The following is a 17,419-nucleotide window of genomic DNA, read 5'->3' as shown; positions in this document are numbered from 1 at the left end:
GCGCAGCATGGCTAGTGGGCTTTGTGTCTTGTGGCCCAGGCAGCAGGCGGGCTGCAGACACATTCCCGCTCCCAAGATGAGCCCCGCTCCCGGCAAGCAGAGCGCTAAGGTGGCGTGGATGCAACAGGAGCCGGGCCAGGATGCAGCCCACACCACCCAGCACCTCCGCTCAGGGCAGCACGTGCGTGGCCTGGTTGGTGCAGACAGCGATGCTGCCTCCTTCCCCCGAACGCTCTGCCTGGTGAGAGTTTTTTAATGCATTACTGAAGTGTAAGATGTAGATACAAATAGGTAGGGTTTAAGAAGAATGCAAAATATGTTGAGATCTGTAACAAAGTGATATGCAAACTCAGAGCACAGTGTGTTTACTTCCAGCCAGGTGGAAAGGGCTTCATCTGATAGTGACAGTAACATATGAGCCAGACCTTGAAGGTTGAGTGGAATTTTCAAATTTGAAACTGACAATAGTTAACTGGCCTAGGCCTCCTACTGCTGGTGCAGAGCAGAAAACTTGAGCCCAGAGGCATCCCTTCTGGATGCAGAAGGCCAGCTTCTGGATGTCAGGGGCTGGTTTTCTCTTTCTCTCTACTCGGATAACTCTTTCCCAGATCCTCTAAACCAGGAGTTGGCTGACTATAGTCCACAGGCCAAATCTGGCTTGCTGCCTTTTGTTTTTTTTTGAGGAAGATTAGCCCTGAGCTAACTGCTGCCAATCCTCCTCTTTTTGCTGAGGAAGACTGGCCCTGAACTAACATCCGTGCCCATCTTCCTCCACTTTATATGTGGGATGCCTGCCACAGCATGTCTGCATCTGGGATCCGAACCAGCGAACCCCCGGCCGCCGAAGCGAGCGTGCGCACTTAACCACTGCACCACCAGGCTGGCCCCTGCCTTTTTTTTTTAAACTGTTATTGGAACATAGCCATTCTTATTTGTTCGCCTATTGTCTGTGGCTGCTTGCACATGTAGGGGAGGAAGAACTATTCCTCTACCCTCTAGGTCCCGCTGGCTGGTCTAAGAATGAAATTGACATGAGACAGATTAACAGGGGAAAAACAAAGTTTAGTGACACGTAAAATTGAGTACCTTGCCAAAATGGCCAAAGCCACCACCTTAAATACCATTTTCAGCTAAAGACAAAGGAGGGTGTTGTGGGTAGTGGTTAGGACTTCAAAGGGGAGGAAGCTAATTTACATGGAGATGGAAAAGCAAATGTTTGGTAAACAGATGTTTGATGGGCCATCATAGACAGTGAGACTGGAGAGAGAACTTGGATAAAAATGGACTTGCTAGTGCCTTCCTATCTATTACACCTAGAGTTTTCTATGGTGATGGATCCTTCCTGGGACAGGCATTCTATCTTGAATCTTTTAGGCAGTTAGAGGGAAGGTCAGAGTTTCTTCCTGAGTCTTTTGTTCCCAAAAATAATCATTCCAGAGAGAAGCATTTTGGGGTGGCAAACTCTCATCCCCCATACATGCTACAAAGGCCGAGTTGAATAGTTGTGAGAGAGTTGTATGGCCCATAAGGCCTGAAATATTTACTGTCTGGCAATTTGTGGAAAGAATTTGCCAAGCCTTGCTCTAAACAGTAGCCAACATGAATGCTTTCAGTTTCACCTCAGGTTCTTCATCTTTTCTCCAGTGCATAGTGATATGGTTCGTAAAGTTATCAATGGAAGCTTGCTCCTAATTGCAGTCAAGAACTCTTGTTTACATGTTTAAATGCATGCAGCTCGTATTTATAACTCTTCCTGCTTCATTAGAATGACAACTCCCCTCAAGTTTGGATAGATTTAATCAGTCTTCATAAAATAACAGGAGTTAACCACATCATGCAGAAACTTTTAATCACTTCCTAGACTTCCTTTACTTCAAGTCTCTTAAACCTACCAATTCAATTCATTTTCTCCAGTAGCATGCACATCTTTCAAAATGTATGTGATAGCTGAGTTCCTAATACAATTTTTAACCCTCTGCATTTCTGGATTTCTCTAGCCCTAGTAAGTTTTGAATTATAAAAAGTGAATGTAGGAAATGTCGGGGGACACTGGAGATGTTTGACTTCCACAGGCTGGTCAAATAGTCTTTGACTGCTTAGAAGTGTGGTAAGATTATTCTGTTTTTTCAATACCAGCTTTATTGAAGTATAATTCACATAGCGTAAAATTCACACATCTCAAGTACACAGTTTGGTGGTATTTAGTATTTTCACAGAGTTGTGCAGTCATCAGCACTAATTCCACAACATTCTCATCACCCCACAAAGAAACACCACGTCCATTATCTGTCTCACCCTCTGCTCCCTATTCCTCAGCAGCTAGCAAACACTAATCCATTTTCTATTTCTATGAATTTCCCTGTTCTTGACATTGCATATAAATATAATCATAATTGTGGACTTTGTGTCTGGTTTCTTTGATTTAGCATAATATTTTCAAGATTCATCAATGTTGGAGTATGTGTCAGTACCTCATTCCTTTTTATGGCCAAATTATATTCCATTGTATGTGTCAGGGCATGGGAAAATCCCTTTTCTTCCCTTCTTTTGTTCTTATGGCCAGACTAATAATAAAATTGACACAAGGCCAGATTAACAGGAGAAAACCCAGTTTACTATGTATGTAGTAGAGAGCATAAAGAAATGATGCTCAGAGAGTGAACAAAGCAGGCAGTATATAGACCTTTACACAAAGAAACAATAAATTTGTGAAGAATTGACAGGACAAAGAAACTTAGATTTGAGGTACATAAATAGTGAGGAATTTAAGCAGAGTTTAGGCTTGAGGTAGTAAATTAGCAAGGCTTGTTTACGCAGGCTTCTCAGCCCTGAATTCCTAGCTCTGGTGATAAGGATGTGGGGAGAGCACTTTCCACACAGGAGATTTATTTCCTGCTTTCAGGGGAACACAGACAGGAGGGTCTGAATGCCTTTTTGCTTCTCAAGTAACTTGAATTTAAAATAATCAATATGCTATTGTGGGATATTTTGGGGTGGCCTACCCTGGGCGCCAACATATGGATATACTATCTTTTGTTTACCCATTCATCACTTGAGGGTGTTTGAGTTGTTTCCACCTTTTGGCTATTATGAATAATGGCTGCTATAAATATTCATGTATAAGTTTTTGTATGGACAGGCTTTTGTATGTATGTATGCGTGTATATATGTATGTGTTTCCTACTATAGAAACAAAGTGTATAATAAAACAAAAAGAAACTTCAGAAATTTTAATACAGATCAAAGTGCTCTGAAGGGATGTGGCAGTAAATAAACAGTTTATATTTGCCCTACACTTCCCCAATTTTATTCTCAATATTCTATTTTTCCCCCTCAGCTTTATTGAGGTATAATTAACCAATAGGAATTGTATATATTTAAGGTGTACAACTTGATGTTTTGATATATGTGTACATTGTGAAATGATCACCACAATCAAGCTAATTAATATATTCATCACCTTACATGGTTATGATTTGTTTTTAATGGTGAGAACACCTAAGATTTACCCTCTTAGCAAATTTCAAGCATACAATATAGTTAACTATAGTCACGATGCTGTGCATTGAATCTCCAGAATTTAGTCATCTTGTATAACTAAAATTTTGTACCCTTTGACTAACATCTTCCTATTTCCTCCTGGCAACCACCATTCTGCTCTTTCCTTCTATTAGTTTGACTATTTTAGATTCCACATATAAGTGAGATTATGTAGCATTTGTCTTTCTGTGTCTGGCTTATTTCACTTAGCATAATGTCCTCTAGGTTCATCTGAGCTGTTGCAAATGACAGGATTTACTTCTTTTCTAAGAACAAATAATACTCCATTGCGTCTATATATATAAACACATGCCATATTTTGTTTATCCATTCACCCATTGATGAACATTTAGATTTTTTTTTTTGAGGAAGATTGACCTTGAGCTAACATCTGTTGCCAATCTTCCTCTCCTTTTTTTTTTCTCGTCAAAACCCTCCAGTACACAGTAGTATATCCTATTTGTAGGTTCTTCTAGTTCCTCTGTGTGGGACACCGCCTCAGCATGGTTTGATGAGCGGCGCTAGGTCTGCGCCCAGGATCCAAACCAATGAAACCCTGGGCTGCCAAAGCAAAGTGTGAGAACTTAACCACTCAGCCACAGGGCCATCCCCTAGATTGTTTTTGACTCTTGCCTATTGCAAATAATGCTGCAACGAACATGGGAGTGTAAATATCTCTTGGAGATACTGGTTTCATTTCCTTTGGATATGTACCCAGAAGTGAGACTGCTGGATCATATGGTAGTTCTATTTCTAATTTTTGGATCATGTGATAGTTCCAGTTTTTTGAGGAACCTCCATGCTATTTTCCCTAATTGCTGTATCAACTTACACTCCCACCAACAGTAAACAAGGGGTTCCCTTTTCTCCACATCCTCGCCAGTACTTGTTATCTTTTGTCTTTTTGATAATTGCCATTACACCAGATCTGAAGTGATATCTCATTGAGGTTTTGATTCACATTTCCCTGGTGATTAGTGATGTTGAGTACCTTTTCATGTACCTGTTGGCCATTTCTATGTCTTCTTTAGAGAAATGTCTATTCAGGTCCTTTGCCCATTTTTTAATCTGATTATTAGTTTGTTTGCTGTTGAGCTGTAGGAGTTCCTTATATATTTTGGATATTAATCCCTTAGTAGATATATGGTTCACAAATATTTTCTCCCATTCCATAAGATGTTTCTTCACTGTGTTGATTGTTTCCTTTGCTGTGCAGAAGCTTTTTGGTTTGATGCAATCTCACTTGTCTATTTTTACTTTTGTTGTCTGTGCTTTTGAAGTCTTTTCCAAAAATTTGTCACTAAGACTAGTGTCAGGAAGTGTTTTCCCAATGTTTTCTTCTAGCAGTTTTATAGTTTGCATCCTAGGGGATGCAAGGTGGCATGTCATTGTGGTTTTCGTTTACATTTCTCCAGTGACTAATGATGATGAATGTCTTTTCATGTGCTTATTGTGCGTTTGTGTATCTTCTTTGGAGAAATGTTTATTCATGTCTATGATAGGCAGAATAATGGCCACCTAAAAATGTCCCTATCATGATTTCTGGAATTTGTGAATATGTGATGTTTCCTAGCAAATGAGAATTCAGGTTTTAATTGGGATTAATGTTGATAATCAGCTGACCTTAAATAGGGAGATTAGCCTAGGTTATCTGAGTTGGCCCAATATAATCACAAGGGTCCTTAAAAATGGAAATAGGAGGCAGAAAAAGTGTCACTATCAGAGTGATGTGATGTGAGAAAGACTTGAACATCCACTGTTGGCTTTGAAGATGGAAGGGGAGGGTGATAAGCCAAAGAATGTGATGGCCTCTAGAAGGTTGGAAAAGGTAATGAAATGGGTTCTCAACTAGAGCCTCCAGAAATTAATATAGTCTTGCTAAAATCTTAATTTTAGTCCATTGAGACTTGAGTCAGACTTCTGACCTACAGAAGTATAAGATAAGAAATTTGAGTTGTTTTAGCCCACAAAGTTGTTCATAATTCATTATCACAACAGTGGGAAACTACTACAATATCCTTTAGCCATTTTTAATTGGGATATTTGTCCTTTTGTTGTTGAACTGCAAGAGTTCTTTATGTATTCTGGATACAAGTCCCTTATTGCATATATAAATTGCAAATATTTTCTCCCATTTTGTGGGTTATCTTCTCCCTTTCCTGCTAGTGTCCTTTGAAGTACAAAGTTTTAAATTTTGATTAAGTCCAGTTTATCTATTTTTTTCTTGTGTCTCTTGTGCTTTTCATATCATATTGAAGTAGTCATAGACTATCTGAGGTCATTAAGATTTACTCCTATATTTTCCCCTAGGAATTTTAGGTCATACATTTAAGTTTTTGTTTATGGTGTTATTTAGAGGTCCAAATTCATTCTTTTACATATAGACGTCCAGTTATCCCAGGATCTTGGCAGACTCATTGAAAAATCAATTGACCGTAAATGTAAGAGTTTGTTTCTGGGCTCACAGTTCTATTCTGTTTATGCATGTTTATCTTTATGCCAGTATCACAATGTACTGATGAACATTGTAGTAATTTTTGAAATTGAAAAATGTGAATCCTCCAAATTTGCTCTTTTGAAGGAATATTTTTGACCATTTTGGGATCCTTGAAAATCCATATAATTTTAGAATTGGCTTACCAATTTCTGCCAAAAAAACCCCAGCAGCTGGGATTTTGATAGGAATTGTGTTGAATCTGTAAATCTATTTGGGAGTATTGCCATCTTAACAATATTAAGTCTTACAATTCATGAAAATAGGATATCTTTCCATTTATTTTATATCTTAAATTCTTTTCAATGGGGTTTTGCAGTTTTCAGTGTACAATTCCTGCAATTCTTTTAAAAAATTTATTCCTAAGTATTCCATTCTTTTTGATGCTATGTAAATGAAACTGTATTCTTAAATTAATTTTTGGATGCTTCATTGCCAGTGTATAGAAATGAAATTGATTTTTGTACGTTGACCTTGTATCCTGCAACCTTGAACTCATTTATTAGTTCTGATAGTTTTTAGTGGATTCTTTGGGATATAAAATCATGTTATCCATGAATAGAGATCATTTTACATTTTCTTTTCTAACCCGGATGGATTTTGTTTCTTTTTTTCTTACCTGATTGCCTTGGCTAGAACGTCCATCATGGTATTAAATGGAAGTGACAAGAGAGGATGTTTCGTCTTGTTCCTAATCTAAGGGGAAAGCGTTTAGTCTTTCACCATTAGGTGTGATGTTAGCTGTGGGTGTTTCATAGATTGCCTTTATAAACTTGAAGTTCTCTTCTGTTCCAAGTGTTTTTGGTGTTTTTATTGTGAAAATGTATTGTATTTTCTCAAATACTTTCTCTGTGTCTATTAAAATGATAATGTGGTTTTTGTCCTTTATTTTATTAAGATGGTGTACTACATTGATTGATATTTAGATAAATAAATACATATTTAGATAAACCTGGGATAAATCACAGTTGTACATAGTGAATAATCCTTTGTATGTGTTGCTGGATTCAATTTGATAGTATTTAGTTGAGAAGTTTTGCATATATATTCATAAGAGACATTAGTCTGTAGTTCTCTTTTCTTACATGTCTTTGGTTTTAACATTAGAGTAAAACTGGTGTCATAGAATGAATTGGAAAGTGTTCTCTCCACTTTAATTTTTGGAATAGTTTGTGAAGAATTGGTGCTAATTCTTCTTTAAATGTTCAGTAAAATTTGCCATCAAAGCCTTCCGATTGTGGGATTTTCTTTGTCAGAAGTTTTAAAATTCCTAATTCGGTCTCTTGTTATCCTAGGACTTTTCAGATTTTCTCTCTCTTCTAGAATCAATTTCCACAGTTGGCATCTTTCTAGGAATTTGTCCATATCATCTAGCTTATCTAATTTGTTGGCATACAATTGTTCATCATAGCCCCTCATACTCCTTTTTATTGATGTAAAGTGATGTCTTCTCTTTTATTTCTGATTTTAGTAAATTTAGTCTTCTCTTATTTTTGGCTTAGCGAGTCGCGCTAAAGATTTTTCCTATATTGTCGATCATATCAAAGACGTAGTTTCAGGTTTGTTGATTTTCTCTATTGTTTTCTATTCTCTATTTCATCTGTTACAGCTCTTATATTTATTATTCCTTTCCTTCTGCTTGCTTTGGGTGTACTTTGCTCTCCTTTTTTCTATTTTGTCAGGTGGAAGTTTAGGTTACTGATTAAAGGCCTCTGTCTTTTTCTAATATAGGTGTTCACAGCTGTAAATTTACTTCTAATCAGTGCTTTTGCTGAATTCCATAAGTTTTGGTATGTTGTGTTTTAGTTTTCCTTTATCTCAGAGTATTCTCTAATTTCCCCTGAGATTTCTTCTTTGACCCATTGGTCACTTAGGAGTGTATTGTTTCATTTCCATGTATTTGCAAGTTTCCCATATTTCCTTCTCTTTGTTCTTTTTAACAATTTCTGTACTTTATTGATATTCTCTATTTGTGAGGAGATGTTCTCATACTTCCTTTAATTCTCTAGACAAGTTTTCCTTTTGTCCTTTAAACATATTTATAATCATTGACTTATTCTCTTTGTCCAGTGAGTTCAACATTTGGGTTTCCTCAGGGGCAGCTTCTATTTACTGCATCTTTCCTGTGTATTGGCCATAATTTCCTATATCTTTGGATGTCCCATAATTTTTTGTTGAAAGCTGGGCATTCTAAATAATATAATTTGTCAACTCTGGAAATCAAATCTCCCCCAGGATTTATTGTCATTGCTGTTTGTTGTTGTTGTTTTGTTTGTTTAGTGACTTTCTGGATTAATTCTGTAAAGGTTATTTGCTTTGTTGTGTGCAACCAATCAGGTGTCTGCCTAGTTAATTTAGTGGTCAGCTAATGATTAGGCAGAGATTCCCTTAAATTCCTTGAATCAAGTCTCACAGCCTTTGCCAAGTACCTCTGTGTAAGTGTGTTGGATGCGGCATGTCTTCAGTGCTGAGTCAGTTAGTTTACAACTCTTTCTGGCCTTCGATTCCTCCTTGTACAGAGTCTCAGAGTCAACCAGAGGTGACAGATTAGCACTTTCTCAAACCTTCCTGGGCATGTACAATATCCTCACATGTGTGTGGCAATCTAGATTCCCAAGAACATGTCAGTGCTCTTCAAATACGCTCTGAATATTTTGCATTTGTTTTCTTTTTCTTTCTTTCTTTTTTTTGTTTAGTCTCTTATTAGCCTTAAATGGTCATGTTATCTCAGGTTGTAATGTTCAGCAATTGCCACTGTGTTTTATTTTTGCGGGGTAGGGAGGGAGGGGACCAGCAGGAGTTGTTTACACAGAGTGAGCTCTGAATCAGGTCAGTTAAAGACATGCCCTCATAATAGACTTTTCAGCTAGCTTCCGGACAGGGCAAATAGGGACAGTTCTCTGGGGATGGGGCTTTGGGGGAGCTTCAAACCCATTCTTCTCCCTCACTGGCTGCTGCTAGGCTAATAGTTTTCACAGCTACCATAGTTGCAATGCTGTTGTCTTTCAAGGAGGGCTCAAAGCTGGGAATAGGAGGAAGGGATTGCAGCGAGTAAAAACGCCACAAAGCCTGTTATTCACTCACAGATTCAGCCATTTTTTCTTAAATAAATACTTGGTGGATTTTTGCAAGCTTTTAGGTAATTTTCAAATATCTGAAAAGTTGATTTGGAAAATTTTCCTAGTTTTCTCTTTCTGTGTGTAGAGGAGTAAATTTTTCGAGGTCCTTAATCTGCCATTCTGAAAGCGCTTAAGTGCCATTATTCTTAATTTTTTCTTACATAAATTTCCAATAATGTATATCTTAAAATACTGTGTGTGATATTTTTAAAGCCTTTCATATCACCATGATGAACTAGCTTTCCTTAAAATTTTTATACACAATATTTTTGGATTTGCTTTTTATTTTTTCCTAACAGTTCAGTATTGTTTTCTTAACCCCTTTGGGTTGCTATAACAAAATACCATAGACTGCATAATTTGTAAACAACGGAAATTTATTTCCCACAGTTCTGGAGGCTGGAAGTCCCAGATTCGGATGCCAGCATGGTTGGATATGGGCCCTCTTTCTGGTTGGACATTTCTCATTGTATCTCACATGGTGGAAGGAGCTAAGGAGCTCTGTGGGGCCTCTTTTATAACAGCACTAATTCCATTCAGGAGGTCTCCATTCTCATGACCTAATCACCTCCCAAAGACCCCATCTCCTAATTCCATCACATTGGGCATTAGGTTTAAACATATGCGTTTTGACGGTTCAGAAACATTTCAGCCTATAGCAATTGGTTACTTTTCTTCTTTTTTTAGAATGTGACATGTTCATTCATTCCACATCAAGTTGGAGTCTTTAAAGTGAAGCAATTGCTAGAAATTATTGGCTTAGTAGCGGATGAAAATTTGAAGTCATCGATGAAACCTTTTCATCAAATATATTTACATTTCAACAGTGTCTGCAAACCTTCCACTAAGAAAGTTGTGATGAAAATTAATCCTGGTAAGCTCTTGTGGAGGCTTACCTTTTTGTTTTTAGGTTAATATAGGATTATATTAATATACTAATTGCTTAGCTATATATATCAAATGTGGTCTAATGTAGTTGTTCTTACCTTTTGAATGGATCATAATTACCTAGAAGGCCTGTTCAAAGAGATAGCACTGGCCTGCATCCTAGCATTGGTTATTAAGTAGGTCTTTGTTGGAGCCCAAAGATTTGCATTTCTAACACGTTCCCCATAGATGCTGATGCTGCCGTTTTGAGGATCACACTTTGAATAGCAATGGTTTAGTGATCTATAAAATTTATTAAAAATTTTAATGGTTTTTATGTTTTATTCTTCTACTTTTTTGTTTGAGTCTATAATATAAACTGGTTTTGACCATTTCATGGATTTTCCTGTTGCTGCTGTTTCGTCTAGTCCTGAGTTATCTTTTATACATCGAACCATGTGAAATTGCTAATATTCAACCCTCTTTAACCTATAAAAACTTGTTTCATTGGGCCAACCCACTCCTTCAAGTTACTATGTTTTATTTTTTATGCATGCATTATTTTGCTAAATTGTTTTGTGTAGATCCATTTGTTAAATGAGTTATTTGCATTTTCTGAATGTGTTTAAGGATTTCACTTTAAGTTAGAACCACTGGCCTAGTGTATTAGTTCATGGATATTATTTGGAGAGCTGAAATTCAAAAAGCCATTTTTAAACCTAATATCCAATTCTATAAAAGGTATATCCCCTTTGGTCAGTAATCCTACGGGACAGTTTGTCATCAAAGACTTGGCAAAATACAAGGACTGTTTACCTGTCGCAGTGCTTCAGTCAGCCATGACACACATTCACGATCATCGCTCAAGTAAAAAGGCAATGAAGGATGCACTGATAGCCTTTCCCAACGACCGAATTGCAAGTATCAGGTCTGGAGAGCAGGATAAACATTTCAGGTAATGTGCTATATTAAAAACCTGAAATTTTTTTAATTTGTTTTTTGTTTGTTTTTTTGAGGAAGATTCACCCTAAGCTAACATCTCTGCTACTCTTGCTCTATTTTGTATGTGGGTCGCTGCCACGGCATAGCTGATGAGTGGTGTAGGTATGCACCAGGGATCTGAACCTGGGCTGCTGAAGCAGAGTCTGCTGAACTTAACCACTAGACCACAGGGCCAGCTCCTAAAAACCTGAAATTTTGAAAGATGAAATGACCAACATGATATACAGAGGTCTTACCAGACTTCACTGTAACAAACTAATGATAGTAATGATAATAATAATAATAATAATAATAATAGTAATACAATTTTATTTTCTCTCTTTTTTTTACATTGAAGGAGATGGTTGTTGAATGCTACTATATTTGCTTTATCTAACCTCTCATTACCTCTACTGTGTACTTGCCAGGAAGTGAATGGTTTACCAGATGATTTTTAAAATATGCTGTTGACAAGTGTAGAGTAATAATAGAAATAATCACTTTTTGAAATGTATCAAGTCCTCTGAGTAATCATGTTCATTAAGTATGGCTGAGAGCTTGAATTTATCTCAGACTAAAAAGAAAAATTTAAAATTGTGAAAGATCGATAGTCGTCGTTGTCATCTTTGTTCACTTCCCTCAAAGTCACATTTCCGATGACCTTTCCTAAATTAAACTGAAACCTCCCCAATTAGGACCATAAGTGATGTTAAACCTCAATTTACATTTATCCAAACCTCAAAGAAATTACTAGCTTACCAATGCTTAGTGACAAGAAACCCAGGCATCCTGACAACTTTATCTGAGCCGTTAGACCAGGGCCACTTGTTACACATTTGAGACTGAAATGAGTTTCTTTTCTGCCTGCTTGTGTGTTTCTAGTAGACTATCTCTACTTGTCTCTTTACCTTTGGTGAGTCATTAAGCTCACTTAATTTTACAGCCATTTTCTTGCAATATCTTTTGATTTTTAGGCCATAATTGTTTTATTATCCACAATTGGAAAATTCTGGGTTTTTATATAGTCTATCTTATTATTTTATTTTACAGATTTCATCCACATCAGCCTCTCTCTATCTTTTTTATTTGACAAGTACCATAAAACACAGCAGCGTAAAAATCACTGAGACTCCATGTTCACTAATTGTATAGTATAAAAAAGGCAAGCCCATCCCTCTGTCTGGCTCATTGCACTCCACCCACCCTGCAGAGGGAGCTGCTGGAAACAATGTTTTATGTATTTTTTTCACTTCTTTCCTATGCTTGTACAAATATATATATAGAGAGAGGTATAATGTGTTAATTTAATATTAATATTTTGTTTCTTTCTAAATCAATATTAATCAGATGATCTGAAAATGCCAGAATTTTTTTGAAGAAAGCTAAGCATTTCCTATTTATCTCATGGCCATAATTATTTTTCTCAATTTACTCTTTTCCATATTAATAGAAATACAAAATTTAGTCCAAAATTTATTTTCTGGCTAGCAATTAGTAACTTTAAGTAATGAAATTTTGCAGTTTATTAAATTGTTGGTAACCATAATTTCTATTTTATTTTTAATGCATTTTACCTTTCCAAGTTTTGAGAAGAAATTAAGGTAGAAAAAAATAAAAAATAAAAATAAATAAGGTAGGAATTTTTGTCTGGTTTTTGTTTACTGCAGTATGTCTTGTGCTTAGAACGGTGTCAGGCATATAGTAGGTACTCCGTAAATTTTTCTTTTTGAGGAAGATTGTCCCTGAGCTAACATCTGCTGCCAATCCTCCTCTTTATTTTCTGCTGAAGAAGACTGGCCCTGAGCTAACATCTGTGCCCATCTTCCTCTACTATATATGTGGGATGTCCACCACAGCATAGCTTGATAAGTGGTGCGTAGGTCCACGCCGGGGATCCCCACACTGGGGATCCAAGCCGGCGAACCCTGGGCTGCTGAAGCGGAGTGTGTGAACTTAACCACTGCACCACTAGGCCGGACCCAGTAGATATTTTTTAAATAAATAAATGAGGAAAAATATTTTATTTACATGGCAATTTTGCCCCCTGTATTTTGCACATTTAAAAAAATCTGCTACTCAACACTGCAGAAGTACTTCTTGATATGTATTCTTTAAGGAGTGATAAACACTTAGATATGTTAATAGCCAGCTCTTTGTCACATCAGGAATTTATGGTGTTACTTACTCCTTTCCAAGTCTCCCTTTTCTCCTGTTACATACATAGGGACTTCAGATATAGGAATTATTTCTAGGTTTTAAAGGTGGTTAAGGTTTCCAGAGCCTGAAGGGAAGTTTAAAAATCAACAACTATGTTTGAAAAACAAAACATTTGTTTCTCTCTTGAAGACTTTAACTATGTTAAAGCTGTCTTCCCATAACCATTGAAGAATTGTTGAAAACAGGGAAATATTAGATTAAATTTCATCTGACTGTATGACTAATAGGTTCATACTTACTAAGTTAATTATTGAGTGTGAGAGTCTTAATGATTAATAAAATTTACTGAGGATTGAGGTAGAGCAAGACCAGAAGATGTGAATAATTGTACTTTTTGTTTTTTATGGAAAATATATGGTGGGTGAAAGGAAAGAGCATTAACCCAGTTGAGTCAATATAGACATAAATAGTTTGCAGTTCTTTCATGAATTGTTTTCTTGTGTAGATTTATTGTTGATAGTTATTTCATAAGCTCTGAGAGATCAAGAAAATAGAATGTTTAACAAAAGGATTCATTATTCTATATTTCTTTTTCTAATTTTGATCACAATGGTCTAAAGGCAGTTAACTTTTAGGAAACACTAATCAGATTCACATCTAGTCCCATCTCTAATCTAGAAGTGTCCAAATTGCTCACTGAACTAATTTCCCATGAGTGGGTTTAAGGTAAGTGCCATTACATCCTGATGACCTTAGGGATTGTCTCTGATTAGCTTAAGAAGAAAATTAGATATCACACTAGTTCTACATGTAATAGTATCTTGATATATAATAACATGTGAGGGAAAGGACTAGACTCTGTCTCATTCACTATTCTACGTCCAATCCTTGGCATGGGTAGCACTCAATAAATAGTGATTGAATAAATGCACATATATATATAAATATTAATAAGACTTGTTCATCTTATAGGACGATTTTCACAAAGATTCCCAGATATAACTATGTGGATCCTGATTTTGCATACACTGAATTAGAAAATATAGAAAAGAAAGCACATGACGATTATTATACAAGATACATTAAATGTTTAAGAAATGTGCGCCTACGGAAGCAAGCAGAGAGGTAAAGTATTTCCTCAAACAATATGAAACAGATCATGATGCCTACAGAGCTGGAATTTTTTTCTTTACTCTTGAGTTTCTTTTTAGTGATTTAAGTGACTTTTTCACATATGAAAATAGCAAAATATTGAACTTTAACTGCAATTATTTCCTTTCTTGCTTTTGATTTGGGAATGTCTAGGTGGCTTTCTCCAGAAGCAGATCCTGAGACAGATTCCAGCACACGTGATATTTGGAAAGTGTTCTTTTAGGAGAAAGCTGTCCAGGATGAGGGAAGCAGGATAGGGCAGGGGAGGGAACTCAGAAAGGATGTGTTTCAAATAAAATTTACACTCAGCCTGATGCCTAGGGTCTCTTTGGTAAATCATATCACATAGTTGCTCCTGCCTTGAGCCAAGGGGGCTTGTCTTTTGTGCTCCACATCAGTCACGGACTGTGAGCTGTCCCTGGGTATGGTAGGGTGGGCGTAACTTCCTTGGGGAGGCTTTTGAGAATGGGGTCTCCTCAGCTGAGGGCAATCTTATGCAGATTAGCGCATCAGTCTCCTTAAGTGGATCTGAGTGAGGCAGCGACAGCATGCACAATGGGGAATATTTGGATTTACAGATGTATTTTCTAACAGACTTGGCCTCAGTTAGTTATTATTATGATTTCCATAGGGAGTACATGTATTCGTATAATGATATAGACATAGGATTACAGCCAGGATCGGGTCTGAAGTCACCCTCACTCTCAGAAGGCGAAATAGAAGAGGACCTATCTTCAGTGGAGCGTCGGATCAAACCTAAGGAGTTGCTAAGTACCAGGCATATAGCATCCAAGGAGACAAAGTCTCTCAAAAGAAAGGCATGTGCAATATTTTACATTTGATTATGCCATGAGAATTCCTAAAATATCTTTTGGTGATGTTGAACAATTAATTTTGGAATAGTGTGATTTTTCACAGGTTCTCAAAGGAATTAAATCAGACCCATCCACACCCCGTGAAAAACATGATTGCAGCTTAATTTTGACGCCAAAGCAAATTCATCAAGTAATCGTTGGTAAGAGTCTATAAAAACTCTACTAAAGTCTTTTTTGAAACAGATTTATTAGAGTATAATTTATATTCCATAAAGTTCACCAAAGTATGCAAGTGAATGAATTTTAGTAAATTTACAAGATTATGCAACCATCGTCACAATTCAATTTTAGAATGCTGCTGTCACTTTCATGACCCCATGCAGCTACTCCCTATTCCCACCCGTAGCCCCAGGCAGCTGTTAGTCAACTTTCCATCTCTACAGATTTGCCTATTCTGAACATTTCATATAAAAGGAATCGTACAATATGTGGTCTCTCTTATACTGTTTCTTTTACTTAGCATAATGTTTTTGAGGTTCATCCATGGGGTGGTAGGAATAAATATTTTGTTCCTTTTTATATCTAAGTAGTGTCTCATTTTATGGGACTATCACATTTTGTTTATACTTTACCAGTTGATGGACAGTGAGCTGTTTCCAGTTTGGGGCTATTGTGAATAAACATTCACATATAATTCTTTGAGTGAACACAATGTTTCCATTTCTTTTGGTTAGAGTCCTAGGAGTGGAATTGCTGGGTTATATAGTAAATTGCTGTCTATCTTTGAAAGAAACTGCCAAAAGTTTTCCAAAGTGACTGACCAAGTTACAGTCCCACCCACAATGTATGAGGGTTATAATTTCTCCACATTCCGACTAGCAATTTTTATTTTCTCTCTTTTTGATTACAGCCATCTCATTGAGTGTGGAATGTTATCTTACTGTGGTTTTGATTTGCATTTCCCTAGTGACTAAGATGTTGAATATATTTTCATGTATTTGCTTAGAGAAATGTCTATTTAAATCGTGTATGTTCTTTGGAGAAATGTCTTTCAGATTCTTTGCCCAATTTTAATTTGAATATTTGCCTTATTATAGAGTTGTAAGAATTGTTTATATATTCTGGATAAAAGTCTTTTATCAGATTTATGTTTTCCAAATATTTTTTCTGTCTGTGGCATATTTTTTTTCATTTTCTTAATAACGTTGTTTAAAGCACAAAAGTTTTTAATTTAAATGAAGTTGAATTTATCACATTTTTTCTTTTATAGATCATGCTTTTGATATCATGCCCAAGAAATTTTTAGCTAACTCAAAGACTCCTGTTTTTTCCTAAAATTTTTATAATTTTAGATCTTACATTTAGGACTATAATTCCTTTTGAGTTAATGTTTGTTTATGATGTGCTTTACAAGTCTAAATTCATGTTATTGTATGTGGATATTCAATTGTCCCAGCACCATTTGTTGAAAATACTGTCATTCCTCATTGAATTGCCTTGGCATCTCGGTGGCAAATCAGTTGGCCATATATCGGGATTTATTTCTGGAGTCTCATTTCTGTTCCATTGATCTATATGTCTGTCCTTATGATAGTTCTACGCTGTCTTTGATACTGTAAGTTTTGAAATCGGTAAGTGTAAGTCCTCCAAATTTACTCTGCTTTTTCAAGATTGCTTTGGCCTTTCTAGGTATATATAGGATCTTATTAAGACCTATTTTGTCTGTCTTGTTCCTGCATCTCTGTCTTAATATTTCTGGCTCCTCTGTCTGTTGCTTGTCCTAACCTGTATTAAACCTCACGTCATGATGTTGACCTTCCCTGAATATTTGCCGTTGAGATCATTATTATTTTGATAACACCCCTAGACATGAGTTAGGAAATAAGTGAAAATTCCCCCTTAACCTTGCAGAGGTATCACATAGTTTCCCTCCCTAGGTCATATTCACCAAGCCTGTTAAAGGATGTTTACAGTTAAAGAAAGCATGGCTCTACTGGTCTGAAGAGGGAGTTTGAATTTCCTTGTAGGCAAGGTTAGGGGGGCCCCAAGGGAGACGTGGACAGAGGATGATTAATTAGTTGGTAAATGCCACCTCTGATATTATCCAGACTAAAGATGATGTCCAAAGAGGTGCAAGGTCAGAGGCAAAGCAGTGGGAAGTGATTAAATATCTGGGTGGTGGCGGTTTGTTTTGGCCGGTCAGTGGCCAAGTCTCAGATCAGTGAGGCCTACGGGAAATGCCCAGAGCAGGATCTGGCTCTGGGGAAAAGGGGTGGCAGGACTGGTAAATAGAG

General features: G+C 36.7%; 1 protein-coding gene across 2 annotated transcripts in view; it reads left to right on the top strand.

Annotated features, from left to right (window-relative positions):
* The window catches only part of CFAP47 (cilia and flagella associated protein 47), a 431,185-nt gene that overhangs the window by 24,572 nt on the left and 389,194 nt on the right, over window positions 1-17,419 (top strand). For both annotated transcript variants that reach the window (XM_046672810.1, XM_046672809.1), the window contains exons 9-13: window positions 9,841-10,027; window positions 10,762-10,975; window positions 14,131-14,283; window positions 14,942-15,128; window positions 15,229-15,325. In XM_046672810.1, coding sequence (XP_046528766.1) covers window positions 9,841-10,027; window positions 10,762-10,975; window positions 14,131-14,283; window positions 14,942-15,128; window positions 15,229-15,325 — 838 coding nt within the window. The remainder of the gene's footprint in view (window positions 1-9,840; window positions 10,028-10,761; window positions 10,976-14,130; window positions 14,284-14,941; window positions 15,129-15,228; window positions 15,326-17,419) is intronic.

This window comes from Equus quagga, chromosome 10 (assembly GCF_021613505.1).
Source record: "Equus quagga isolate Etosha38 chromosome 10, UCLA_HA_Equagga_1.0, whole genome shotgun sequence".
Lineage (NCBI taxonomy): Eukaryota > Metazoa > Chordata > Mammalia > Perissodactyla > Equidae > Equus > Equus quagga.
This window is presented reverse-complemented; position numbering and strand designations above follow the sequence as displayed.